Source organism: Saccopteryx leptura, chromosome X, assembly GCF_036850995.1.
Source record: "Saccopteryx leptura isolate mSacLep1 chromosome X, mSacLep1_pri_phased_curated, whole genome shotgun sequence".
In the NCBI taxonomy this organism is placed as follows: Eukaryota; Metazoa; Chordata; class Mammalia; order Chiroptera; family Emballonuridae; genus Saccopteryx; species Saccopteryx leptura.
The window spans coordinates 54,014,343-54,038,466 of record NC_089516.1 but is presented as its reverse complement, the minus strand read 5'-3'; the positions used below and the strand labels follow the sequence as shown (position 1 = coordinate 54,038,466).

The following is a 24,124-nucleotide window of genomic DNA, read 5'->3' as shown; positions in this document are numbered from 1 at the left end:
ACAGATCTTGGTTTTATTTAAATGCTAATGGTACAGAGCCAATAAAAAACAACAGGTTAAAGATATGAGAGATTAAGAACAAAATAATGTATAGAATTTTTTAAGGAGTTACAGAGGGAATTTAAATAAGTTGCCCAAGAGATCCCTTTCAACCTTGAGAGTCTGAGCTGATAATGCTTTTCAAAATATAACATAATATGTAGTATAAAAAACCAGAGTACTTTAGTTAATCTGGGAAAAATTAATTTTGTTTTTTGTCCAAGGCCAGAATTTATCACAGCAGTCTTGTTTCTAGGTGTTAAGGGTTCTTACCCGCCAATATCCTGCTTCACAAAATCCCCAGGTTCTTGTCGTCTTGATTCTCCTTGGCCAGTTGTTCCAGGGAGAATATTAATCAGGAAAAGAAGTCCAAGGCTAGTTGTGTAGAAGTGACTCATTTGTGTGATTGTCATCTTCATAGGCACCAACTTAGAGAGTCCTGTGAGATCCATGTTAAGAAAAGGAGGAAGGGGAAAGGAGTAGACAAAGGGAAAGAGAAAGAAAATGTTTCAAAAAGATTTTATTTAACTCTAGTAGAGACATTTAACTTACCTAGCATCTAGTTATTAAATGCTTAATTTATTTTCTCCAGTTAATCAGTGTCATCAGAGTTCACTCTTAACCTGTAAATATACCAGAGCCAATTCTGGTAAAGGTAATGTTAAAAGCTCTAAATCAGTAATCAGTAGTCTTAAGTTGCAGTTCTATTTCTTTCCCTTCTTCCTATGACTAGGTGACTCATAGAACTTCTCCCAGCCTCAGTTATTTGTTAAAATCCCAAAATTTAAGATAATCTCTCATGTGTTCATTTAATTTTCCACCAATTGTTTGTCTTTTACTGTCATAGATATTTTTTTCCATAGTATACAGTAGTATTTTAGGGAATATCAGAATATTAAGACTTGGAGTGTCTTCATGGCATATTTATGATTTAGTCTCATCTTGATAGAGTTAAGAAACCTTCCTGCAAACCATGTGTAAGTGGCTTGTGCCTCTTCATTCAGCACAAGTCTGCATATTCTTAATTTAATACACCTGTCACAGGCTCCGACATAATCAGGTATAGGCATAGAAAACTATGATACTGGGAAGATGGACTTTTGACATGAGGAAATGTCCATAGCATAGATAAAAACAATCACAGTGTTAGGATGTATCATATAAAGTCATGAAACAATTTTTTTTCACAAAACAGCAATTTCTTATGGTAGAGCTGATATATGTGTTGTGACAATAATAATTCATAAGCTGCTGGCCTGTGGTGGCGCAGTAGATAAAGTGTCGGCCTAGAACTCTGAGGTCGTGGGTTCGAAACCCTAGGCTTGCCTGGTCAAGGCACATATGGGAGTTGATGCTTCCTGCCCCTTCTCTCTCTCTCTCTCTCTCTCCTCTCTAAAATGAATAAATAAGTAAAAAAAAAAAAATTCATAAGCTGTACAAGAGTTGATGGTTATTTTACAGAAATAAAAAGAACAGAACTTTTCAAAAAATTATGGCATATGAGTAAGAAAATATACATGAGTATAAAACTCTAGAGCATGAGAAACATCCACAGTGTGGGCAGAACCATGATATATGGTCAAACATTCCTAGTGCTTTGGCAGATCCTAATGTTGAATGATAATATGACAATGATCATTACTTAATTTTGATACATAATTGACAATTATTCTACAGAAATAGAGACTTGGTGCAGGATATAAAGTCCAAATTCTAGGAATGATCCACAGAATAAAGAGAGAACCATGATGAGTACTCAGAAAACATGAGTGCATAATTAATAATCCTGGTTATAGGAGAAGATGGACATACTGCATAAGCATAGGGACTCATAGTGTGTGTTTTCAACTATGTTATTCTAGCATATAAGTATGGGTTATATTTAAATAATTAGAATAAACAAGCAGCAAACTTTACACTAAGAATAGATTCCAATGATTTGGAAGGAAAAACTATAATGTATGGTATTAAACATAAGAAGACAAGGATTTTATGTAAACTTATGACTAAGGTATGTGTTCAAATAACCATTATTCATGAAAAAACTGCTATCATATATAGAAGAGGTTGGATGTAATATGTGTTCTCCAACTTATGACACTTTGTAACCAAACATCATTATTATAATGCATATGGAGGTATTTTTTCTATAAAAATTTAACCATAATAAATGTCAGAAAACCATATCAATAAACATAACAGTCACTAAAAAGAGAAAAGGGCTAGGTACTCATTCCATTAAAACATTGTACAAGATCAAAAGCATACCACTGAACTGTTATATAGCAATGTAAATATACTTAGCACAACTAAAATGTACATTTAAATAGTTAAGATTTGTTATGTTTTTTATCATGGTTAAGTTTTAAAATAAATTATTGGGAAGATATTCATTAATAAAATTTTACATGCCACTGGAACAAATAGCCTTAATAAGTTAGCAAATTTTTACACAACAGGTCCTAACTCTGGTATATATACAGAAAAATGTAGCACATTAGCAGATATTAGCATTAAATGAACATATACACATCCAAGGTACATGTTCAGAAGACCATCAAACAAATGCAGATAAGGGCTGTAGAGGAGAAGAGACATAAAATATTCTCATAATAAAATTGGTGAATTTTCAAGATACTATAGTATATAAATTGAAACCATGACTCTTGAACAAAGAGCCTTCAAACACAATAAGGTATTTTGAGAACAACTATGACATATGCTTTAACAACCATAATGCATGTAAAGAAATTTTTGGTATATCAGTTCTTAATCATGATATGTACACACACAATGTATGTGTCATGGCAACTCTAACACAGACTTAAGCAACATGGTTTACAGGCAGATAGTCATGCTAGGTGAGTATACTGCCATGATACAGGAACAGAGGGCCATGGTACTAAAGAAGGGATACATACTAAAAAAAAGAAAAATAGTTTTTTTGGGGAAAGAAATTTTTTCTATTGGTAATTTGCTATTATACTTATGGTAACAAACTAATGTAAATAGTTATGTACAAAGGCAGGAGTCACTCAACACAGTAACTCACATTATAAATTGAATAAAAGGGATGTCAGAGTAATGGCAGTGTGAGAGATACTCCTGATCTTTCTCCTTGAAATTTCAAAAATTAAACAACTATAACACAGCAAGGGAACTCCAGCTAGGCTCACAGTTGTGCCTGAAAGATCCACTCACCAAATAGACTTAAGGTGGGATGGGGTAAAAAAGGGGATTGAAGATAAAACACATTTGTGGTGGGCTACAGAGACAAAGCAAGAGTTACTGTTTATTTTTTCCTCTGCTGGACTACAGGGAGGAGGGTAGCACAGGCTGCTTGGATTTTGTCTGAAGAGTACCAAGAGGGGAACCTGAGTGACTGGGTCTCCTTCTGCCTGGAGGAACAGTGAGGTAGGGGGCAAAGGTGGAGATAACCAAAGTGGCCAGAATGAAAGGTTATGGACAATGTTCCTGCAGTCTTTCTGAAGCCTGCACTTGGAAGAGACAGAGAAAACTAAAATGGAGACCCAAGCCTCCCTTATTCTGCCTCCTTCATCTTGCTGTACAGAATGGCAGAGACAAACCTCACATCACAGCTAACTCTCCAGAGCCACTCTATCCCCTGAAGAATACAGGTGCTCTACATCCAATTACCAGGTGTGTTGAGATGGGGGGAAGAATTCACATAAACCTGAGATTGCCATTGGTAGAGCTGTAAACCAGGAAAGCTGAAGTGATAAAGGTGAAGTCAAAAAGCCCTCAGAACATGGCCACCCAACAAAGTGACTGTGGCACTGCCTACATTATTGTGACAGCAACATCTCAGTGGAGGACAACCCAGGAACTTCACAGAGCTAAAACTTGTAATACAGCAACACCTACTGAAAGAGACCTCTCAAAACAGAAATGTATTCCCCCCCTTTTTTTCTTATTTCTTTTTTTTCTCTTTTGAATGCCATCTTCTTTAATTTTTATATATTTTATGTTCATTTTTTTCTGGGAGTTTTGTTCTTGATTTTTTTCAATCTTATTTCTGGTCAGGGCACACAGGAGAAGAGACCATCTGCTTCTCTACCCCTCCCCCTCTATCTCTCTCTCTTCCCCTTCTGCAAAGATGGCATAAATGATGCAACCAAAATTGGCCCCAGAAACTGAGGATGGCTATATGGACTCACTTCAGACGTTAAATAGGTCAGTTGCCGAGGAAGAGAGCAGCGGCCCAAATAAGCAGAACATTTCCTGGTAGGGGGTTTTCTGGGTAAATCCAAGTAGCAGTGCATTTGGGAGTTGGTCTCTGCCTCCTCATATCTCACTTGATAAAAAAAGAAAAAGAAAAAAGGAACACTGACAAAGGAGACTGAAACTTTAAAAACAGAAATGAAGAACTCAATACATGAACTGAAAACTGAAGTAGCAAGTTTGGCTAATAGAGAAATCCAGATAGAGGAAAGAATCCGTGACATTGAAGACAGGCAACTAGAGATGCTATAGAGAGAATAGGAGAAAAACTTACAAATTACAAAAACTTAAAAAGCTCTCCAACAATTGACTCCATCAGAAAGAGCAATATAAGAATAATGAGTATATCAGAATGAGATAAAGAAGGGAAAGGAGAGTCTATTCAAACAAACAATTGATGAGAACTTATCATGCCTATGGAAAGAGTAAGAGCCTCAAATTGAAGAAGCAAATAGAACACCAAGTTACCATAACCCAAACAGATCTACTCCAAGGTACATCATAATAAAATTGTCAAAAATCAATAACAAATAAAATATCCTCAAGACAGCTAGGAAAAAGAACATAACATATTTTAAAAGCTTGTTAGGGTATCATTAGACTTCTCAACAGAAACTTTGCAAGCCAGAAGAGAATGGACCCAAATATTCAAAATACTGTAAAAGAGAAATTACCAACCATGAATACTATATCCATTAAAGTTATTCTTAAAATATGAAGGAGAAACAAAAACTTTTACAGACAAACCAAAATTGAGGAAATTTATAACCAGAAATTCCCCACTGTCGGAAATACTTAACAGGGTTATTCAACCAGAAACAAAGAACAAAATATTTCAAAAATACAAGTAAAATATCCAAAAAGGTCACAATAAAAACAAGAATAATCTGTGACAAATACAACATAAAAGGGTAGAGGATGAAGATCTTCAGTAGCAAAGTAGAATGGAGTGCAGGAGCACTAATAAGAAAAAGGAATCTTGTATATATGAACATTTTTCTCTTAATAACTTAATGATAATCACACATGAAAAAGCTACTACTGTAATACACAGCTTTAAAAAAGATCATGGGAAAGAAGTATGGAATACCATTAAACAAAACTGACAGAAACAAAAAACCAGAAAACCAAACAAGACACAGAGATACCACAAAAAAATTATAAAATGGCTATAAAAAATCCTCAAGCATCACTCATTACCCTAAATGTAAATGAACTGAACTCACCAATAAAGAGGCACAGAGTAGCAGATTGGATCAACAAGCAAAACCAAGCTTGTGTTGCATTCAATAGAAACATCTATTTTGCAAGGACAAAAGTAGACTAAAAAAGAAAGGTTGGAAATTATTCTCCAAGCAAATAATATCCAATGAAAAACAGGTGTACCCATACTTATATCTGAAAATACTGACTTCATGACAACAAATGTAACCAGAGACAAAGATGGATATTTCATAATGATAAAGCAGACATTGTATCAAGAAGACAATGCACGTCTTAATATATATGCACCAAACCAGGGAGCAACAACATATATAAGACATCTACTAACTGATCTAAAAATAGAGGCAGACAAAAACATAATCATACTTTAATATTCGTACATACCATTTATGGCTTCAGATAGATCATTCAAAAAGAAAATAAATAAAGAAACACTGGCTTTAAATGACACACTAAACCAAAAGGAAATAATAGACATTTACAGGGCATTTCATCTCAAAAGGTCAGATTATAAACTCTTCTCCAATGTGCATGGATCATTCTCAAGGACAGACCTTATGTTGGGCCACAATATTAACATCTACAAATTCACAGAGATTGAAATTATACCAAGTATATTTTCTGACCATAAAGCTTTGGAATTAGAATTCAACTGTAAAGGGAAGTAATGAAACCCACAAAATGTAAAAATTAAACAACATACTTCTAAAAAATGACTGGGTCAAAGAAGAAATAATATATACAGCCAAATAAAAATGAAAACACGACATATCAAATTTTCTGGGATCCAGCAAAAACAGTAATAAGAGGGAAGTTTATATCATTACAGGCTTATATCAAGAAACAAGGGAGATCCCAAATAAACAACTTAGCATCACATCTTAATAAATAAGAAAAAGAAGAACATAGGAAACACAAAGTCAGCAGAAGAAATGAAATAGTAAAAATTAGAGCAGAAATAAATAAAAAAGAAGAAAAAATTATAGAAAAATTAATACAACAAAAAGCTGGTTCTTTGAACAGATCAATAAAATTGACAAACCACTGGATAGACTCCCTAAAGAAAAAATAGAAAGGACTCATGTAAAAAAAATTGAAATGAAAAAGGAAAGGACTGGAGTTGTGTGAGGAAAGTGTAAAGTTGGAGGCCCAGGGAAAAAGATTGTGTGGGGTGGCCACTGGAACCACTGTGCTGAGTCATTCTCCAACACTGAAGTCACCATCTTTCTTGGGTGGAGCATCCCCTCTGTGTTGCATCAACCTAAGGAAAAGCAAATGCTCTGCCCTCAGGTGTCTCTCCTACCCCAGTCATGGCGATGGGTCATTCTGAGAGGAAAGGAAGCAAGGAGTGCATCAATATCTCAGTTTTCTGGTGTTGAGACCAGGGCATTCCCCCATACTATCCCAACTCTAGAACTGGTGCTTCCACCTCATGAGGAAACTCAGTAGAAACTGTCTGGAGAGCAGCAGACCACACCTCTGGGTTGCAGAGGCCACACCCACCAGAATCCTGCTGCCATATCCTACGGAGGTCTGTGGAAAAAGTCTAGACAGATTGATACCTAAGGCAAAGGGGAAGAGCCACACCTACCACCTTGTCTAATCCCTGAATTGCTGCAAGCAGTAGATTCTAGCAGAAGATTTTCAGCAACTGAACCTAACAAGCAGCCAGCAGCCAGAGGCTTTAGTAGGCAGAACTCAGGGAAACGTGGCTTTTAAGTGAAACTGCACCCAGGCTTAGTGTGAGTAAAAGCTAACCGAGGAATGCAGCTGGGTATTATTATGTACACCTGGGTCAAGCAGAGGCAACCATAAACTCTGGACTGCTTGTAGCTCAAAAAGGTTGCTGAGGGCTGGACATGGGCACTGTCTCCCACTGCTCTGTGACAGGTTTCTGCCAGGGAGGTCCAGGGCTGGCATATCCAGGGGCCTGCTTCACAAAGTGTCAGATCAGGATCAAACAAACCCTTGCTTGACTAGCATCCTAAGGAAAGGCTCCTCAAACCTGACCCAGCTGAGGCAAGTTCCACTCTTTGTAATCAGCACTGGCACTGTGGCTCATGTGCATTGGATAGGGTGGAGCTTCACAATCAGCCAGCCTAGGTGCTGGATGTTCAGTCCTGCTAAACTAGATTCAACAAGAGGTGGAAGAGAAGCTTGGAGCATAAACATTTAAAGTGTGGGTTCCTTCCCTGGCCCGTTGGCTCAGTGGTAGAGCATCGGCCTGGTGTGCAGGAGTCCTGGGTTCAATTCCAGGCCAGGGCACACAGGAGAAGAGCCCATCTGCTTCTCCACCCTTCCCCCTCTCCTTTCTTTCTGTTTCTCTCTTCCCCTCCCGCAGCCAAGGCTCCACTGGAGCAAAGTTGGTCCAGGCACTGAGGATGGCTCTGTGGCCTCTGCCTCAGGCACTAGAATGGCTCTGATTGCAACAGAGCGAAGCCCCAGATGGGCAGAGCATCACCCCCTGGTGGGCATGCTGGGTGGATCCCGGTCGGGCACATGAGGGAGTCTGTCTGACTGCCTCCCCATTTCCAACTTCATAAAACTACAAAAAAATAAAATAAAGTGTGGGTTCCTGTTAGTCTAATGTTGAATCTGGTCAAGGTGTTTAGCCACCTTTAGGAGGGGCACATTCAGCCCCAGGAGAGGACTCTCTCAGTCTTCCTCCCTGAAACCAGAGTCACACCAGCTGAAAGAACTTCAGCATAGGGGACTGTCAACCACATTCAGTCTGAACCTGCTTGTAAAGCCAGTATCCACAGTCACTATCACAGCCACCCAGCCCATGCTGGTTTGCACTGAATTCGGACAGATGGTAACAAAAATGGAGCCAAAAGCTGGTAGGCCATCATCTTTAATCCTAGCTTGCACCTGGTGGGCAAGTAAAAACACACACTGGGCTCCAAAACCCACTCATTCAGTGCTCACAAAGCTACTGACTTATCTGAGTTTTTCTAGGATCAAAGGTTTCTTTTTTTTTAATAATTTTATTTTTAATGGGGCGACATCAATAAATCAGGATACGTATATTCAAAGATAACAAGTCCAGGTTATCTTGTCATTCACTTATGTTGCATACCCATCCCCCAAAGTCAGATTGTCCTCTGTCACCTTCTATCTAGTTTTCTTTGTGCCCCTCCCCCTTTCCCTCTCCCTCTCCCCCCTCCCCCCATAACCACCACACTCTTATCAATGTCTCTTAGTTTCACTTTTATGTCCCACCTATGTATGGAATAATGCAGTTCCTGGGTTTTTCTGATTTACTTATTTCACTTCGTATAATGTTATCAAGACCCCACCATTTTGCTGTAAGTGATCCGATGTCATCATTTCTTATGGCTGAGTAGTATTCCATAGTGTATATGTGCCACATCTTCTTTATCCAGTCATCTATTGACAGGCTTTTTGGTTGTTTCCATGTCTTGGCCACTGTGAACAATGCTGCAATGAACATGGGGCTGCATGTCTCTTTATGTATCAATATTTCTGAGTTTTGGGGGTATATACCCAGTAGAGGGATTGCTGGGTCATAAGGTAATTCTATTTTCAGTTTTTTGAGGAACCACCATACTTTCTTCCATAATGGTTGTACTACTTTATATTCCCACCAACAGTGTATGGGGGATCAAAGGTTTCTAACCTCACCAGTCTTGTTCACCTCTGTTCCCTATCTCTTTTCTTCTCCCTGCACAAACTCTGTACAAGCTGCCTTCTCACTCAGCACTCCACCATCTTGGCTACTTATCCTGGCCTCCTCCACATGGCCTTTCTCTGCTCTCCTCTCTAATGCTAATCTCAGGAACCAAGACAGCAAGCCCCCGGTCTGCCCCACTTTATAGTGTAGAAATGCAAACCTTTAATACAATATACAAACAAGGAAGTGTCTAACACAAAGTTACTTATCTGAGGCATAATGGGATTCCTCGTGAGAGTGTACCACCCCACATCAAAAAGGGTGGGAAATGCTTAGTCTTAAAAGTAAGCCTTAGGCTATAGGAATCCTGCTTGCTTACAGCCTGTCTCCTACACCCAATGCAAACTATAAGTGAGCAAACATATATATCATATTTACAAACTTATTTGACCAACATTGCTGACCAACTTATTGGGGAGAAATAAAATTTGAGTATCCAGTTGTGGCTAATAGATTAAGCTCTGGAGTAAGGGTGACATTCCCTGTACTGAGCTCCTGATACAGAGACCCCTGAAGCAGGGGGTCTCACTAATGTTGTGTTCACAACCTCAGCAGCCCTAACTCCAAAAAAATGCAATCTGTGGAGGGATTGGTTGGGTGAGGCCACTCTAAGCCAAAACTACAGTCTGGCCAAAACTAGAGTAGACTCTGTGGGAAGACCAGTTAGCTTCAAGAGGAGGAGAAGCTGAAATGTAGAGACAAATCTTAAAGAACTTGGAGCTTTTATGGAGCTTCTATCACTTCTAAGCAGGAAGAAGCTGATTCTTATACAAAGGGACCATACCACAGTATTCAGGCACAGAATAAAGAGACAGAAAGAGAAAAGAGTGCAGTAGCTGCAAACAAGTAGCCAACAGTGGGTTACAAACAACAACTGATGCCAACCCAAGAAGACCTAGAACCAACACAACTGGTAATGGGTAGAAGAGAGCACCAGCCCTGGACTCAGCTACCTACACAACCAGCATGCTCAAAGGTGGAGTCTAACAGGCATCACACACTGTGGAGAATAAATATGCCCAACAGGACAGACATTGCACAGTGTGTAATACGCATGATCATAGTTGACTCTTAGAGCCAACCAGCCTGAATAATGGTACCCATGAAAGGATCAACTGCATACAATACTCATATACAACAGAATAAAGTTAGTACCTTCAAGAACCATTCCTAAAAAAAGGAATACCAGTGGCCTGGAGGTCAGTGCCACAGAGCCCATTCTCTTCATAAAGACACCAGAAAAATTTTAAAGTAGACAGTGCTACCTAAAACACAGACAAAATGGGCAGAGAAAAGCATCCCAAATGAGTCAACAAGAGAAACCCCCAGAAAAAGAACTGAATGAGATGAAAGTAACCAAACTACCAAATGCAGAGTTTAAAATAATATTTTGAGGATACTCAAGTGTCTTAGAGCAACAATAGATGGACATAATGAGCACCTAAAAATGGAGATATCAAGCATCAAAAAGGACAATAAAATCATAAAAACATAAGTCAGAAATGATAAATAAAATATCAGAAATAAAGACTGCACTTGAAGGATCAACAGCAGGCTGGATGAAGTGGAGGATCAAATAAGTGATTTAGAGGACAAGATAAAACAATGGAAACAAAGTAGCAAAAAAGGCTCAAAAAAACTGAGGCAAATCTAAGAGAGCTCTGTGACAACATGAAGAGAAACAACATCCACATCATGGGGGTTCCTGAAAAAGAAGAGAACAAAAAAGGGATAGAGAACCTGTTTTAAGAAATCACAGATGAAACTTTCCTAAACTGATGAAGAAAAAAGTCATAAAACTTCAAGAAGCACAGAGAGTCACATTAAAAAGGAATCCAAGGAGGCCAACACCAAGACACATCATAGTTAAAGTGCCAAAGTTAAGAGACAAAGAAAGAATACTAAAAGCCACAAGAGAAAAGCAGTTAATTACCTACAGAGGAGCCCCATAAGATGACATCTAACTTCACAACAGAAGCACTTCAGGCCAGGAGGGATTGACAAGAAATGTTCAAAGTGATGCAAAACAAGAACCTACAAACAAGACTTCTTTATCCAGCAAGGCTATTGTTTAAAATTGAAGAAGAAAAAGCTTCTCACACAAAAAGATTCAAGGAATTCAATACAACCAAACCAGTACTACTAGAAATGTTAAGAGGTCTGCTGTAAAAAGAGCAAAGGAAAAAAATATATTTTTAAAAAGCGGATTGTAAATTTAAAACATAAAATGCATCTAAAAGAACTAGAAAAGAACAAATAAAGCACAGAGGAAGTAGAAATGAGGAAATAATAAAGATCTAAGTGGAAATAAATGGCATAGAGGCTAAAAGAAAACAGTACAAAAGATCAATAAAACCAAAAACTGGTTCTTTGAAAAGGAAAACAAGATTGATGAACCTTTAACCAGACTCATCAAGAAAAAAAATAGAGGAATCAAATTAATAAAATTAGTAATGAAGGCTTAGTGGCAAGATGGCGATGGAGTAGGCGGACGTACCAACTTCCACCTCCCAGAACCAAAGTGGATTACAACTTAATATTAAAAACCATCATCTGGAAAAACCAACTTTGAACTAAACTAAGAGGACACTTTAACCAAGGAACACTGAAGAAGCCACACTGAGACTGGTAGGAAAAGCAGAAAAATGGAGAGGGCTGCCCAGCTCACAGGAGCAAACAGCAGCCCAGAGGGACTCTTGTAGTGGGAAGCAAGTTTAGCAGAGAGAAGAGGGTCCTAGGCCCCAGAAACAAAGCCCCAACCTGCAGTCTCAGAGCCTAGAAGAAGCATATGGACAGTGTTCAGCTGTGAAACAAGTCAGGATTCTCAGACCCAGGATTCTTCTTAAAGGGACCGTGCAGAAAATCTCTTTCACAACCACTAACATGGGACTCTGAGAGACTGGGGGAGTTGAGAGGACCAGAGTAGCAGAAAGAGAGTGTAATCTAGGAGGCACAGTAAGAAAAACTTTGATGAACAGCCACCCTAATTCCTAGGCTGAGTCACCCCCCAATCTAAAGTGAATATTTCCCTGAGAACCAGTAATACTGGTTCCCCTAAAACCAGTAATATCCTAGGAAGCAGGACACCAGCCAAAGAGCTCTCCTGCGGCACTGAGAGGAGAGTTGCTTAGAAGGAGGGAGCATTCAGGAATACAGTATTGAGTGCTGAAGTCTGAGCAGCAGTGCCCCCACCCACACTGCTGAGGGCTCACTGGAGGGTGGACGGCAGCAAGATGCAAAAGTACAGACCTGTCGGCAGGGGCAGAAGCTGTGCTGGCCACAACTGAGGCTTGCCTGGCAAGAGCGGAAGGGGCGCATGAATGCAATCCAACCCAGCTGTGGATCGAGTGAGCAAGAGCTGTCCTGCCTACAATCCCACCCACAGGAGAAAGGCAAAATCTGGGGAACTTCAGAGACCCACAACTAAGTGTGAATGTGCAGCCCTGCCTGGCCCATGGGGCCAGGGCTTGCTGCCAGTGTGTGAGTGTGGCTATCCGGACAGAGGTGGGGCAAAAGCTGGGAAGCAGGAGGAGACCCAGAGCTGAGTATAGATGTGCAGCTCTGCCTTCGGTGCCAAGGCTTGCAGACACAGCACAGCACACAGCCCCACCAGCGGAGGCAGGGAGAAAGCCGAAGCTGGCTGAGGCTTGTAGACCGGGCACATGAACAAAGCCATTCCCATGGAGGAGAGGTGGAAACAGCAGCAACTGCTGCAGCAGGCCAGCAATGCCCATACCCGAAGGCCCAAGGCAGTGGCAGAGGGAGTGGCAAGCCTGCAGACAGACCACACCTAGGGAACACAGAGGCCACACCCATTAGACTCCAGTGGCCACACAATTCTTAAGCACAAACAGAATGGGAAGACAGAGAAATGCAACTCAAATGAATCAAGAAAAATACACAGAAAAGGATTGGAACGAGTCAGATATAACCAAATTACCAGATGCAGAGTTTAAAATAATGATTGTTAGGATGCTCAAAGATCTTAGAACAACAAAAGATGGACATAACAAACACCTAAACAAAGAGAGAGTATAAAAAAGGACATTGAAATAATAAAAAAGAAGCATCAGTCAGAAATGAAAAATACAATATCAGAAATGAAGACCACAATGGAAGAAAATAAAAGTAGGGTAGATGAAGCTAAGGATCGAATCAGCGAGTTAGAAGACAAGATAAATGAAGGCATAGAAGCAGAGCAGCAAAAAGAAAAGAGACTTAAAAAGTCTGAGAAAAATCTAACAGAGCTCTGTGAAAACATGAAGAGAAATAACATTCACATCATAAGGAATCCTGAAGAAGAGAAAGAACAAGGGATAGAGACTTTGTTTAATCAAATCATAGCTGAAAACTTCCCTAAATTGATGCAGAAAAAAATCACACAAGTGCAAGAAGCAAAAAGAATTCCATTAAAGAGAAACCCAAAGAAATCTTCACCAAGACACATCATAATTAAAATACCAAAGCTAAGAGTTAAAGAGAAAATATTAAAAGCTGCTAGAGGAAAAAAAAAAAGACTGTCAACTACAAAGGAGCCCCCATAAGGATGGCATGTGACTAGTCAACAGAAACACTTGAGGCCAGAAGGGAATGGCAACAAATATTCAAAGTAATGCAGAACAAGAGCCTACAACCAAGGCTACTTAATCCAGCAAGGCTATCATTTAAAATTGAAGGAGAAATAAAAAGCTTCCTGACAAAAAAGAAACTCAAGGAATTCATTACAACCAAACCAATGTTGCAAGAAAAGTTAAGGGGCCTGTTGTAAAGAGAACAAAGGGGAAAAAGAATCCAGTAAAAGAGGGAGATAGCTTTAAAGAATAAAATAGCAATAAACAACTACATATCAATAATAACCTTAAATGTAAATGGATTAAATGATACAATCAAAAGACATAGGGTACCTAGGGTACCTGTGTGAATAAGAAAACAGAACCCATACATATGCTGTCAACAAGAGACACACTTCAAAACAAAAAATGCACATCGACTGAACGTAAAATGATGAAAAAAATATTACATGCAAAAGAAAATGAAAAAAAGCTGGGGTAACAATACTTCTATCAGACAAAATAGAATTTAAAACAAAGGATATAGTAAGAGATAAAGAAGGTCACTCCATAATGATAAAGGGAGCAATCCAACAAGAAGATATAGCCATTATAAATTTCTACACACCTAATATAGGAGCACAAAAATATATAAAGCAGACTTTATGAATATAAAAAGCGAGATCAACAGCAATGCTATAATAGAAGGGGATTTCAATACCTCACTAACATCACTAGATAGATCCTCAACATAGAAAGTTAACAAGGAACAGTAGACTTAAAGAACACACTAGATCAACTGGATTTAAGAAATATCTTCAGAACCTTTTACTCTAAAGCAGCAGAATATGCATGCTTTTCAAGTGCACATGGTACATTCTCTAGAACAGACCACATGGTTAGGGCACAAAAGTGGTCTCAACAAAGTAAAGAAGATTGAAATCATATCAAGGATTTTCTCTGATTACAAATGGCATGAAACAAGAAAGTAACCAAAACAAAAAATCTGAAAAACACTCAAACACTGGGAAACTAAATAGCATATTATTAAGTAACAAATGGGTTAACAATGAGTCAAAGGAGAAATTTAAAAAATCCTAAAAATGAATGATAATGAGCATACAAAAAACTCAAAATTTATGGGACAAAGCAAAAGCAGTACTGAGAGAGAAGTTCAAAGCATTATAGGAACACCTTAAGAAGCTAGAAAAAGATCAAATAAACAACTTAACCCTGCATCTAAAAGAACTAGTAAAAGAACAGCAAGTAAAGCCCAGAGTTAGTAGAAGGAAGAAAAAAAATAAAGATCAGAGTGGAAATAAATGACAAAGAGGCTAAAAAAACAATACAGAGGATCAATAAAACCAGGAGCTGGTTCTTTAAAAAGATAAACAAGATTGATGAACCTTAAGCCAGACCCACCAAGAAAAAAGAGAGAGGACTCAAATAAATAAAATTAAAAATGAGAGTAGAAAAATAACTCACACAACAGAAATACAAAGTATTGTAAGAAAATACTATGAAAAAATGTATGTCAAAAAATTAGACAACCTATATGAAATGGACAAATTTCTTGAAAAATATAAACTTTTAAAAATCAATCAGAAAGAATCAGAAAACCTGAACAAACTGATTACAACAAATGAGATTGAAGCAGTTATGCAGTTATCAAATAACTGCCAACAAACAAAAGCCCAGGGCCAGATGGCTTCACAAGTGAATTCTACCAAATATTCAAAGAAGAACTAACTCCTATCCTTCTCAAGCTATATAAAAAAAAAAAAATTACAAGAAGAAGTAAGACTTCCAAAGCTTCCAAGGCAAGCATAATTTTGATTTCAAAACTAGGCAAAGACAACACAAAGAAAGAAAATTATAGGTCAATATCCCTGATGAATTTAGATAATTCTTTTTCTAGTTCTTTTAGATGCAGGGTTAAGTTGTTTATTTGAGCTTTTTCTAGCTTCTTAAGGTGTTCCTGTAATGCTTTGAACTTCTCTCTCAGTACTGCTTTTGCTTTGTCTCATAAAGGTTGTGTTTTTGTATGCTCATTATCATTCACTTTTAGGATTTTTTTATTTATCCTTTGACTCATTGTTAACTCATTTGTTACTTAATAATATGCTATTTAGTTTCCCAGTGTTGAATAGTCCTCAAAAGACTATTAGCAAAATGGATCCAGCAATATATGAAAAAAAATTCATACACCATGATCAAGTGGAATTTACTCTGGGGAGGCAAGAATGGCACAATATTCACAAATCAATCAATGTGATTCATCAAATAAACAAAAGGAAGGAGTAAAACCACATGATAATTTCAATAGATGCAGAAAAAGCATTTGATAAAATCCAGCACCCATTCATGATCAAAACTCTCAGCAAAGTGAGAATACAGGGAACATACCTCAACAGGATAAAAGCCATCTATGACAGACCCACAGCCAACATCATAATCAATGGGCTAAAATTAAAAGCAATCCCCTTAAGATCAGGAACATGGCAGGGGTGCCCCCTTTTACCACTCTTATTCACCATAGTCCTGGAAGTCCTAGCCACAGCAATCAGAAAAGAAGAAGAAATAAAAGGCATCCAAATTAGAAAAGAAGTAAAACTATCATTATTTGCAGATGATATAATATAGTATATAAAAAAACACTAAAGTCTTAGCCAAAAAACTACTGGACCTGATAAATAAATTCAGCAAGGTGGCAGGATATAAAATTAATATGCAGAAATCAGAAGCATTTTTATACACCAACAATGAACCGTCAGAAAGAGACATTAAGGAAACAATCCCCTTCACTATTGCAACCAAAAATATAAACTACCTAGGAGTAAATTTAACCAAGGAGATTAAAGACTTATACTCAAAAAATTATAAAACATTGATAAAAAAAATCAAAGAAGATACAAACAAGTGGAAGCATATACTGTACTCATGGTTAGCAAGAATATGCATCATTAAAATGTCTATATTACCCAAACCAATTTATAAATTCAATGCAATACCAATTAAAATACCAATGACATACTTCACAGAACTAGAACAAATATTCCAAAAGTTCATATGGAACCAAAAAAGACCCCAAATAGCCACAGCATTCTTGAAAATGAAGAACGAAGTGGGAGGTATCATACTTCCTGATATCAAGTTATACTACAAGGCCATTGTACTCAAAAGAGCTTGGTACTCCCATAAGGACAGGCATATAGATGAACGGAACAGAACAGAGAACCCAGAAATAAACCCACAGCTCTATGGGCAACTGATATTTCACAAAAGAAGTAAGAGCATACAATAGAGTAAAGACAGCCTCTTCAACAAATGATGTTGGGAAAATTGGACAGCTACCTGCAAAAAAATGAAACCAGACCACCAACTTACACCAGTCACAAAAATAAACTCAAAATGGATAAAAGACTTAAATGTAAGTTGTGAAACCATAAGCATCTTAGAAGAAAACACAGGTAGTAAGCTCTCCGACACCTCTCGCAGCAATAAATTTGCTGATTTATCTCCACAAGAAAGTGAAATAAAAGACAGGATAAACAAATGGGACTATCAAACTAAAAAGCTTTTGCATAGCTAAAGACAATAAGATGAGAATAAAAAGACACTATACAATGGGAGAACATATTTGACAATACATCTGATAAGGGGTTAATAACCAAAATTTATAAAGAACTTGTACAAGTCAACTCCAGGAAAATATACAATCCAATCAAAAAATGGGCAAAAGACCCTGACCAGGCAGTGGCGCAGTGGATAGAGTGTCGGACTGGGATGTGGAGGACTCGGGTTCAGGACCCCAAGGTCGCCAGCTTGAGCGTGGGCTCATCTGGTTTGAGCAAAGCTCACCAGCTTTGACCCAAGGTCGCTGGCTCAAGGAAGGGGTTACTCGGTCTGCTGAAGGCCCACGGTCAAGGCACATATGAAAAGGCAATCAATGAACAACTAAGGAGCTGCAACAAAAAACTGATGATTGATGGTTCTCATCTCTCTCCATTCCCGTCTTTCTGTCCCTATCTATCTTTCTCTCTGACTCTCTCTCTGTCTCTGTAAAATAAATAAATAAATAGATAAATAAGGCAAAAGAAATGCATAGACACTTCTCCAAAGAGAACATACAGATGGCCAATAAGCATATGAAAAACTGCTCAACAGCACTAATCATTAGAGAAATGCAAACTAAAACCACAATGAGATATTGCCTCACACCACTCAGAATGGTGCTCATCAACAAAACAACACAGAATAAGTGCTGGCGAGGATGTGGAGAAAAGGGAATCCTCCTGCAAATCTGGTAGGAATGCAGACTGGTGCAGCCACTGTGGAAAACAATATGTAGATTTCTCAAAAAATTAAAAATCAAACTGCCTTTTGACCCAGCTATCCTACTTTTAGGAATATACCCCAAGAACACCATAGCACAGTTTCAAAAGGAGAAATGCACCCTCATATTTATGGCAGCATTGTTCACAATAGCAAAGATCTGGAAAGAGCCCAAGTGTCTTTCACTGGATGAGTGGATTAAAAAGTAGTGGTACATATACACAATGAAATACTATGGGGCCATGAAAAAGAAGGAAATCTTACCTTTTGCAAAAACATGGATGGACATGGAAACTATTATGTTAAGTGAAATAAGCCAGGCAGAAAAAGAAAAATATCATATGACATCACTCATTTGAGGAATCTAATGAACAATGTAAATTGAAAAACAGAATTGAGACAGAGGAGAGATCAAAGGACCAGAGGAAACGAGGACAGAGGGAAAGAGAATGATGGATGGGATAAACCTGAAGGGAAAGGGGGAGGACCCTATGGGGATGGGGACAGAGGAGATGTTGAGGGGAACACGGGAGAGGGGGGATGCATTCAGGGCAACACTAGAATCTATGTAAACACAATAAATTAAAATCAATAACAAAAAAAAATAGTAATGAAAAGGTAGATGTAACCATTTACACCTCAGAAGTACAAAGGATTGTAGGAAAATAATATGAAGATTTATATGCCAAAAATTTGGACAACCAACTTGAAATTGATAAATTCCTAGAAACAAACAATCTTTCAATACTCAATCTGGAAAAATCAGAAAACCTAAACAGGCCCATTTTAACAAATGAATTTGAAACAGTTATCAAAAAATTCCCAGCAAACAAAAGTCCTGGACTAGATAGCTTTACAGGTGAATATTCCAAATATTCAAAGAAGAACTAACACCTATCCTTCTTAATCTATTTTTTTTTTTCTGAAGCTGGAAACAGGGAGAGACAGTCAGACAGACTCCCGCATGCGCCCAACCGGGATCCACCCAGCACGCCCACCAGGGGCAACACTCTGCCCACCAGGGGGCGATGCTCTGCCCCTCCGGGGCGTCGCTCTGCCGAGACCAGAGCCACTCTAGCGCCTGAGGCAGAGGCCAAGGAGCCATCCCCAGCGCCCGGGTCATCTTTGCTCCAATGGAGCCTTGGCTGCGGGAGGGGAAGAGAGAGACAGAGAGGAAGGAGGGGGGGTGGAGAAGCAAATGGGCGCTTCTCCTATGTGCCCTGGCCGGGAATCGAACCCGGGTCCCCTGCACACCAGGCCGACGCTCTACCGCTGAGCCAACCGGCCAGGGCCCTTCTTAATCTATTTTTAAAAATTCAAGAGAAGAGAAGACTTCCAATCTCCTTTTATAAGGCAAGTGTTATCCTCATTTCAAAACCAGGTAAAGACACTACGAAAAAGAAAACAATAGACTAATATCACTGATGAACATAGATGCTAAAATTTACAACAAAATATTAGCAAACTGAATCCAGAAATATATTTTAAAAATCATACATCATGAAAAACTGGCATTTATTCTGGGGAGGCAGGGCTGGTACAACATTCGCAAATCAAATGTGATTCATCACATAAACAAAAGAAAATATAAAAATAATTATATCAATAGATGTAGAAAAAGCATTTGATAAAATCCCACCTCCATTTATTTATGTTCAGAACTCTCAGCTATGTGGGAATACAGGGAACATACCTCAACATAATAAAGGTCATCTATGACAAATCCATAGACAACATCATACTTAATGGTCAGAATTAAAAGCAATCCTCTTGAGATCAGGAACTAGGCAGGGGTGAGCCCTTTCACCACTCTTATTCAACATAGTTCTGGAAGTCCTAGTCACAGCGATTAATCAAAAAGAAGAAATAAAAGGCATCCAAATTATTTTTTAAAAAAAGAAGTAAAATTATTATTATTTGCTGATGACATAATACTGTACTTAGAAAACCCTGCCTGACCAGGCAGTGGCACAGTGGATAGAGCATCGGACTGCAATGTGGAGGACCTAGGTTCAAGACCCCAAGGTCGCCAGCTTGAGTGCGAGCTAATCTGGTTTGAGCAAGGCTCACCAGGTTGAGTCAAAGGTCGCTGGCTTGAGCAAAGGGTCACTCGGTCTGCTGTAGCCCCCCCCCCCCCCGGTCAAGGGACATATGAGAAATTAATTAATGAACAATTAAGGACACACAATAAAGAATTTATGTTTCTCATCTCTCTCCCTTCCTGTCTGTCTGTCCCTAGCTGTTCCTCTCACTGACTCTCTCTGTCTCTGCCACAAAAAAAAAAAAAAAAAAAAATACTAAAATCTCTTTCAAAAAACTACTAGCCCTGATAAATGAATTCGGCAATATGGCAGGGTATTAAGTTAATATTCAGAAATCAGTGCCATTTTTATACGCCAACAATAAGGTGTCTGAAAGAGAAATTAAGGAAACAATTCCATTCACTATTGCAACAACAACAAAAAGTACCTAAAAGTACATTTAATGAAGGAGGTAAAAGACTTATATTCTGAAAATTATAAGACATTGAAAAAATAAATCAAGGAAGATACAAACAACTGGAAGCTTATATCGTGTTCATGAATGGGAAGAATAAACATCATTAAAATGTCTATATTGTCCAAAGCAATTTATAAATTCAATGCAATTCTTATTCAAATATCAATGGCATACTTCAAATATTCCAAAAATTTATATAAAGTAAAAAAACATGAATAGCCTCAGCAATCTTGAAAATAAAGAATAAAGTGGGAGGTATCACACTTCTTGATACCAAGTTATACTACAAGGCCATTGTACTCAAAGCAGCTTGGCACTGGCATAAGAACAGGCATACAGATCAAAGAAACAGAACAGAGAACCCAGAAATAAACCCACGTCTTTATGGTCATTATTTGACAAATAAGGTAAGAGCATACAATGGAGTAAAGACAGTCTCTTTAACAAATGGTGTTGGGAAAACTGGACTGCTACCTGAAAAAAAATAAAACGAGACCACCAACTTACACCATTCACAAATATAACTCAAAACGGATAAAAGATTTAAATGTAAATCGTGAAACCATAAACATCTTGGAAGAAAACATAGGCAATAAAGGCTCCAATATCTCTCGTAGCAATATTGTTGCTGAGATATCTCCACAGAAAGTGAAGTAAAAAACAAAATAAACAAATGTGACTATATCAAACTAAAAAGGTTTTGCACAGCAAAAAACACCATTAACAAAATAGAAAAACAACCCACACAATGGAAGAACATATTCACCAATACGTATGGGAAGGGGTTAATAACCAAAATTTATAAAGAACTTCTAAAACTTAATGCCAGGAAGGTAAACAATCCAATTTTAAAATGGGCAAAGTACCTGAATAGACACTTTTCCAAAGAAGACATACAGATTGCCAGAAGGCATATGAAAAAAATGTTCAAAGTCATTACTTATCAGAGAAATGAAAGTCAAAACAACAATGAGATATCACCTTACACCTGTCAGAATGGCTCTCAGTAACAAATCAATACACAATAAGTGCTGACAAGGGTGTGGAGAAAAGGGAACCCTCCTGCACTGCTGGTGGGAATGCAGATTTCTGTTGCTACTATGAAAAACAGTATGGGGTTTCATCAGAAAATTAAAAATGGAACTTCCTTTTGACCCAGCTATTTCACTTTTAGGGATATATCCTAAGAATACCTGTTTGGCCAGTAGCCACGGCCACCATGACAGCCGCCTGGCCCATGTAGGTTCGCATTTGATTCGGACAGACGGTAATGAAACAACAGAGCCAAGAGCTGGTGGGCCATTATCTTTAATTCTAGCTTGCACCCAGTGGGCAAAAAATACACACAGTGGGAAAACACTTCCCTTTCCATTCAGGGCTCCCAAAGCCACTGACTTATCCGAGTTTTCCTAGAATTAAAGGTTTGTACCTCACCAGCCTTACTCACCTCTGTTCCTCATCTCCTTCTTTCTGCACAAACTCTGCACAAACTGGCTTCTCCTTCAGCACTCTGCCATCTTGGCTGCTTCTCCTCCCCTCCACATGGCCTTTCTCTGCTCTCTTCCAGCATGGGCTCCTCTGCCCCATTTTATAGTGTACAAATCAAAACCTTTAATCCAATATACAAACAAGGAAGTCTCTGATACAAAGTCACTTATGTGAGGCATAATGGGATTCCTCATAAGAGTTCACCACCTGACATCATGCAACCACAGTCAAGGGTGAAAAAGGCTTAGTCTAAAACTAAGCCTCAAGGTATAATGACCCTGCCTGCTTACAGCCTGTCCCCAATGGAAACTATAAGGAAGCAAACCTTATCTATATATCTGTATATCTATGTATAGATAGATAGATAGATAGATAGATAGATAGATAGATAGATAGATAGATAGATAGATAAATAGATATACAGATAGATAGATAGATATCATATTTACAAACTTATTTGACCAACAATACCAAATCACTAATTCAAAAGAAGATATGCCTTCCCATGTTTATTACACAGCATTGTTTACAATAGCCAAGATCTGGAAACATCCCAAGTGTCCATCAATGAATGAATGTATTAAAAAAGATGTGGTACATATACACAATGAAATACTACACAGCTGTGAAAAAGAAGAAAATCTTACCTTTTGCAATGGCATGGATAAACCTGGAGATTCTTATGCTAAATGAAGTAAGCGAGGCAGAGAAAGACAAATATCATATGATCACATTTATATGTGGAACCTAATGAACAAAGTGAACTGAGGATCAGAATAGAAGCAGAGGTGGGGGTCACAGGGAGAAGAGGGACAGCTGTCAGAGGGAAAGGGTATGAGGGAATGGGATCAGAAAAGGTGAAGGGATTAATGAAATTATATATACATAACACATAGATACAGATAACAGGACAGCAAATCCCAAAAGGAAAGGGTGATGGAGTTAGGGGAGGGGGATAATGAGAGTGTAATGGGGGATATGGGGATGGGGTTGAGGGAGTTATATTGAATGGGACACATGAATTCATGTTAACACAATATATTAAAATTAATAGAAAAGAATAAAAGAAAAAAGATAATAGGTGAGGGAGGAAGAAGGTAAGAAAAGATGAATGATCCTTGAAAGTTAGATTTTAAATAAAATTGCAAAATGGTCCAAAAAAATATAAAATAACATATATGTGGAAAAATTATCTTTGACAAAGAAGCCAAAAACCTAAAATGAAAAAAATAAAGCCTTTTCAATAAATGGTTCTGAAAAAATTGGAAAGCCACATGCAAAAAATAAAACTCGACTACAATTTGTCCCCCTGCACACAAATTAATTCAAAATGGATTAGAGACCTAAATATAAGATCTGATAATATAAATTACATAGAATAAAACATAGGTACAAAACCCATGGACCTTGGTCATAGAGATCAATTTATGAATTTGACCCCAATGGCACAGATAGTAAAGGCAAAAATAAATGAATGGAAGTATATCAAATTAAAAGTCTTCTGCACAACAAAAGAAACTGAAAACGAAACAAATAGGCAGCCAACTTAATGAGAGATAATATTTGCAAACAACTGCTTTGATAAAGTGTTAATATTTGAAATATAAAGAGAACACACAAAGCTCAGCAACAAATAAGCAAACAACACAACTTAAAAATTGGGAGAGGACCTGAACAGACACTTCTCCCAAGAAGACATATAAATGGCCAATAAATATATAAAAAGATGTTCATTTTCACTAGCTATTCAAGAAATACAAATCAAACCTACAATGAGATATCACCTCACACCTGTTAGATTGGTTATTATCAACAAGACAGGTAATAACAAGTGTTGGAGAGGCTATGGAGAGAAAGAAAACTGCCTGACCTCTGGTGGCGCAATGGATCAAGCGTCGACCCGGAATGCTGAGGTCGCTGATTTAAAACCCTGGGCTTGCCTGGTCAAGGCACATATGGGATATGATACTTTCTGCTCCTCCCTCCTTCTCTCTCTCTCTCTCTCTCTCTCTCTCTCTCTCTCTCTCAATCTCTGTCAATCTTCTCTAAAATG

At 38.1% G+C, this 24,124-nt stretch overlaps 1 protein-coding gene across 3 annotated transcripts in view; it reads right to left on the bottom strand.

Annotated features, from left to right (window-relative positions):
- The window catches only part of GABRA3 (gamma-aminobutyric acid type A receptor subunit alpha3), a 449,120-nt gene that overhangs the window by 306,481 nt on the left and 118,515 nt on the right, over positions 1 to 24,124 (bottom strand). For all 3 annotated transcript variants that reach the window (XM_066357176.1, XM_066357178.1, XM_066357177.1), the window contains exon 2: positions 313 to 478. In XM_066357176.1, the coding sequence (XP_066213273.1) occupies positions 313 to 458 (146 nt within the window). In that variant the 5' untranslated portion in view covers positions 459 to 478. The remainder of the gene's footprint in view (positions 1 to 312; positions 479 to 24,124) is intronic.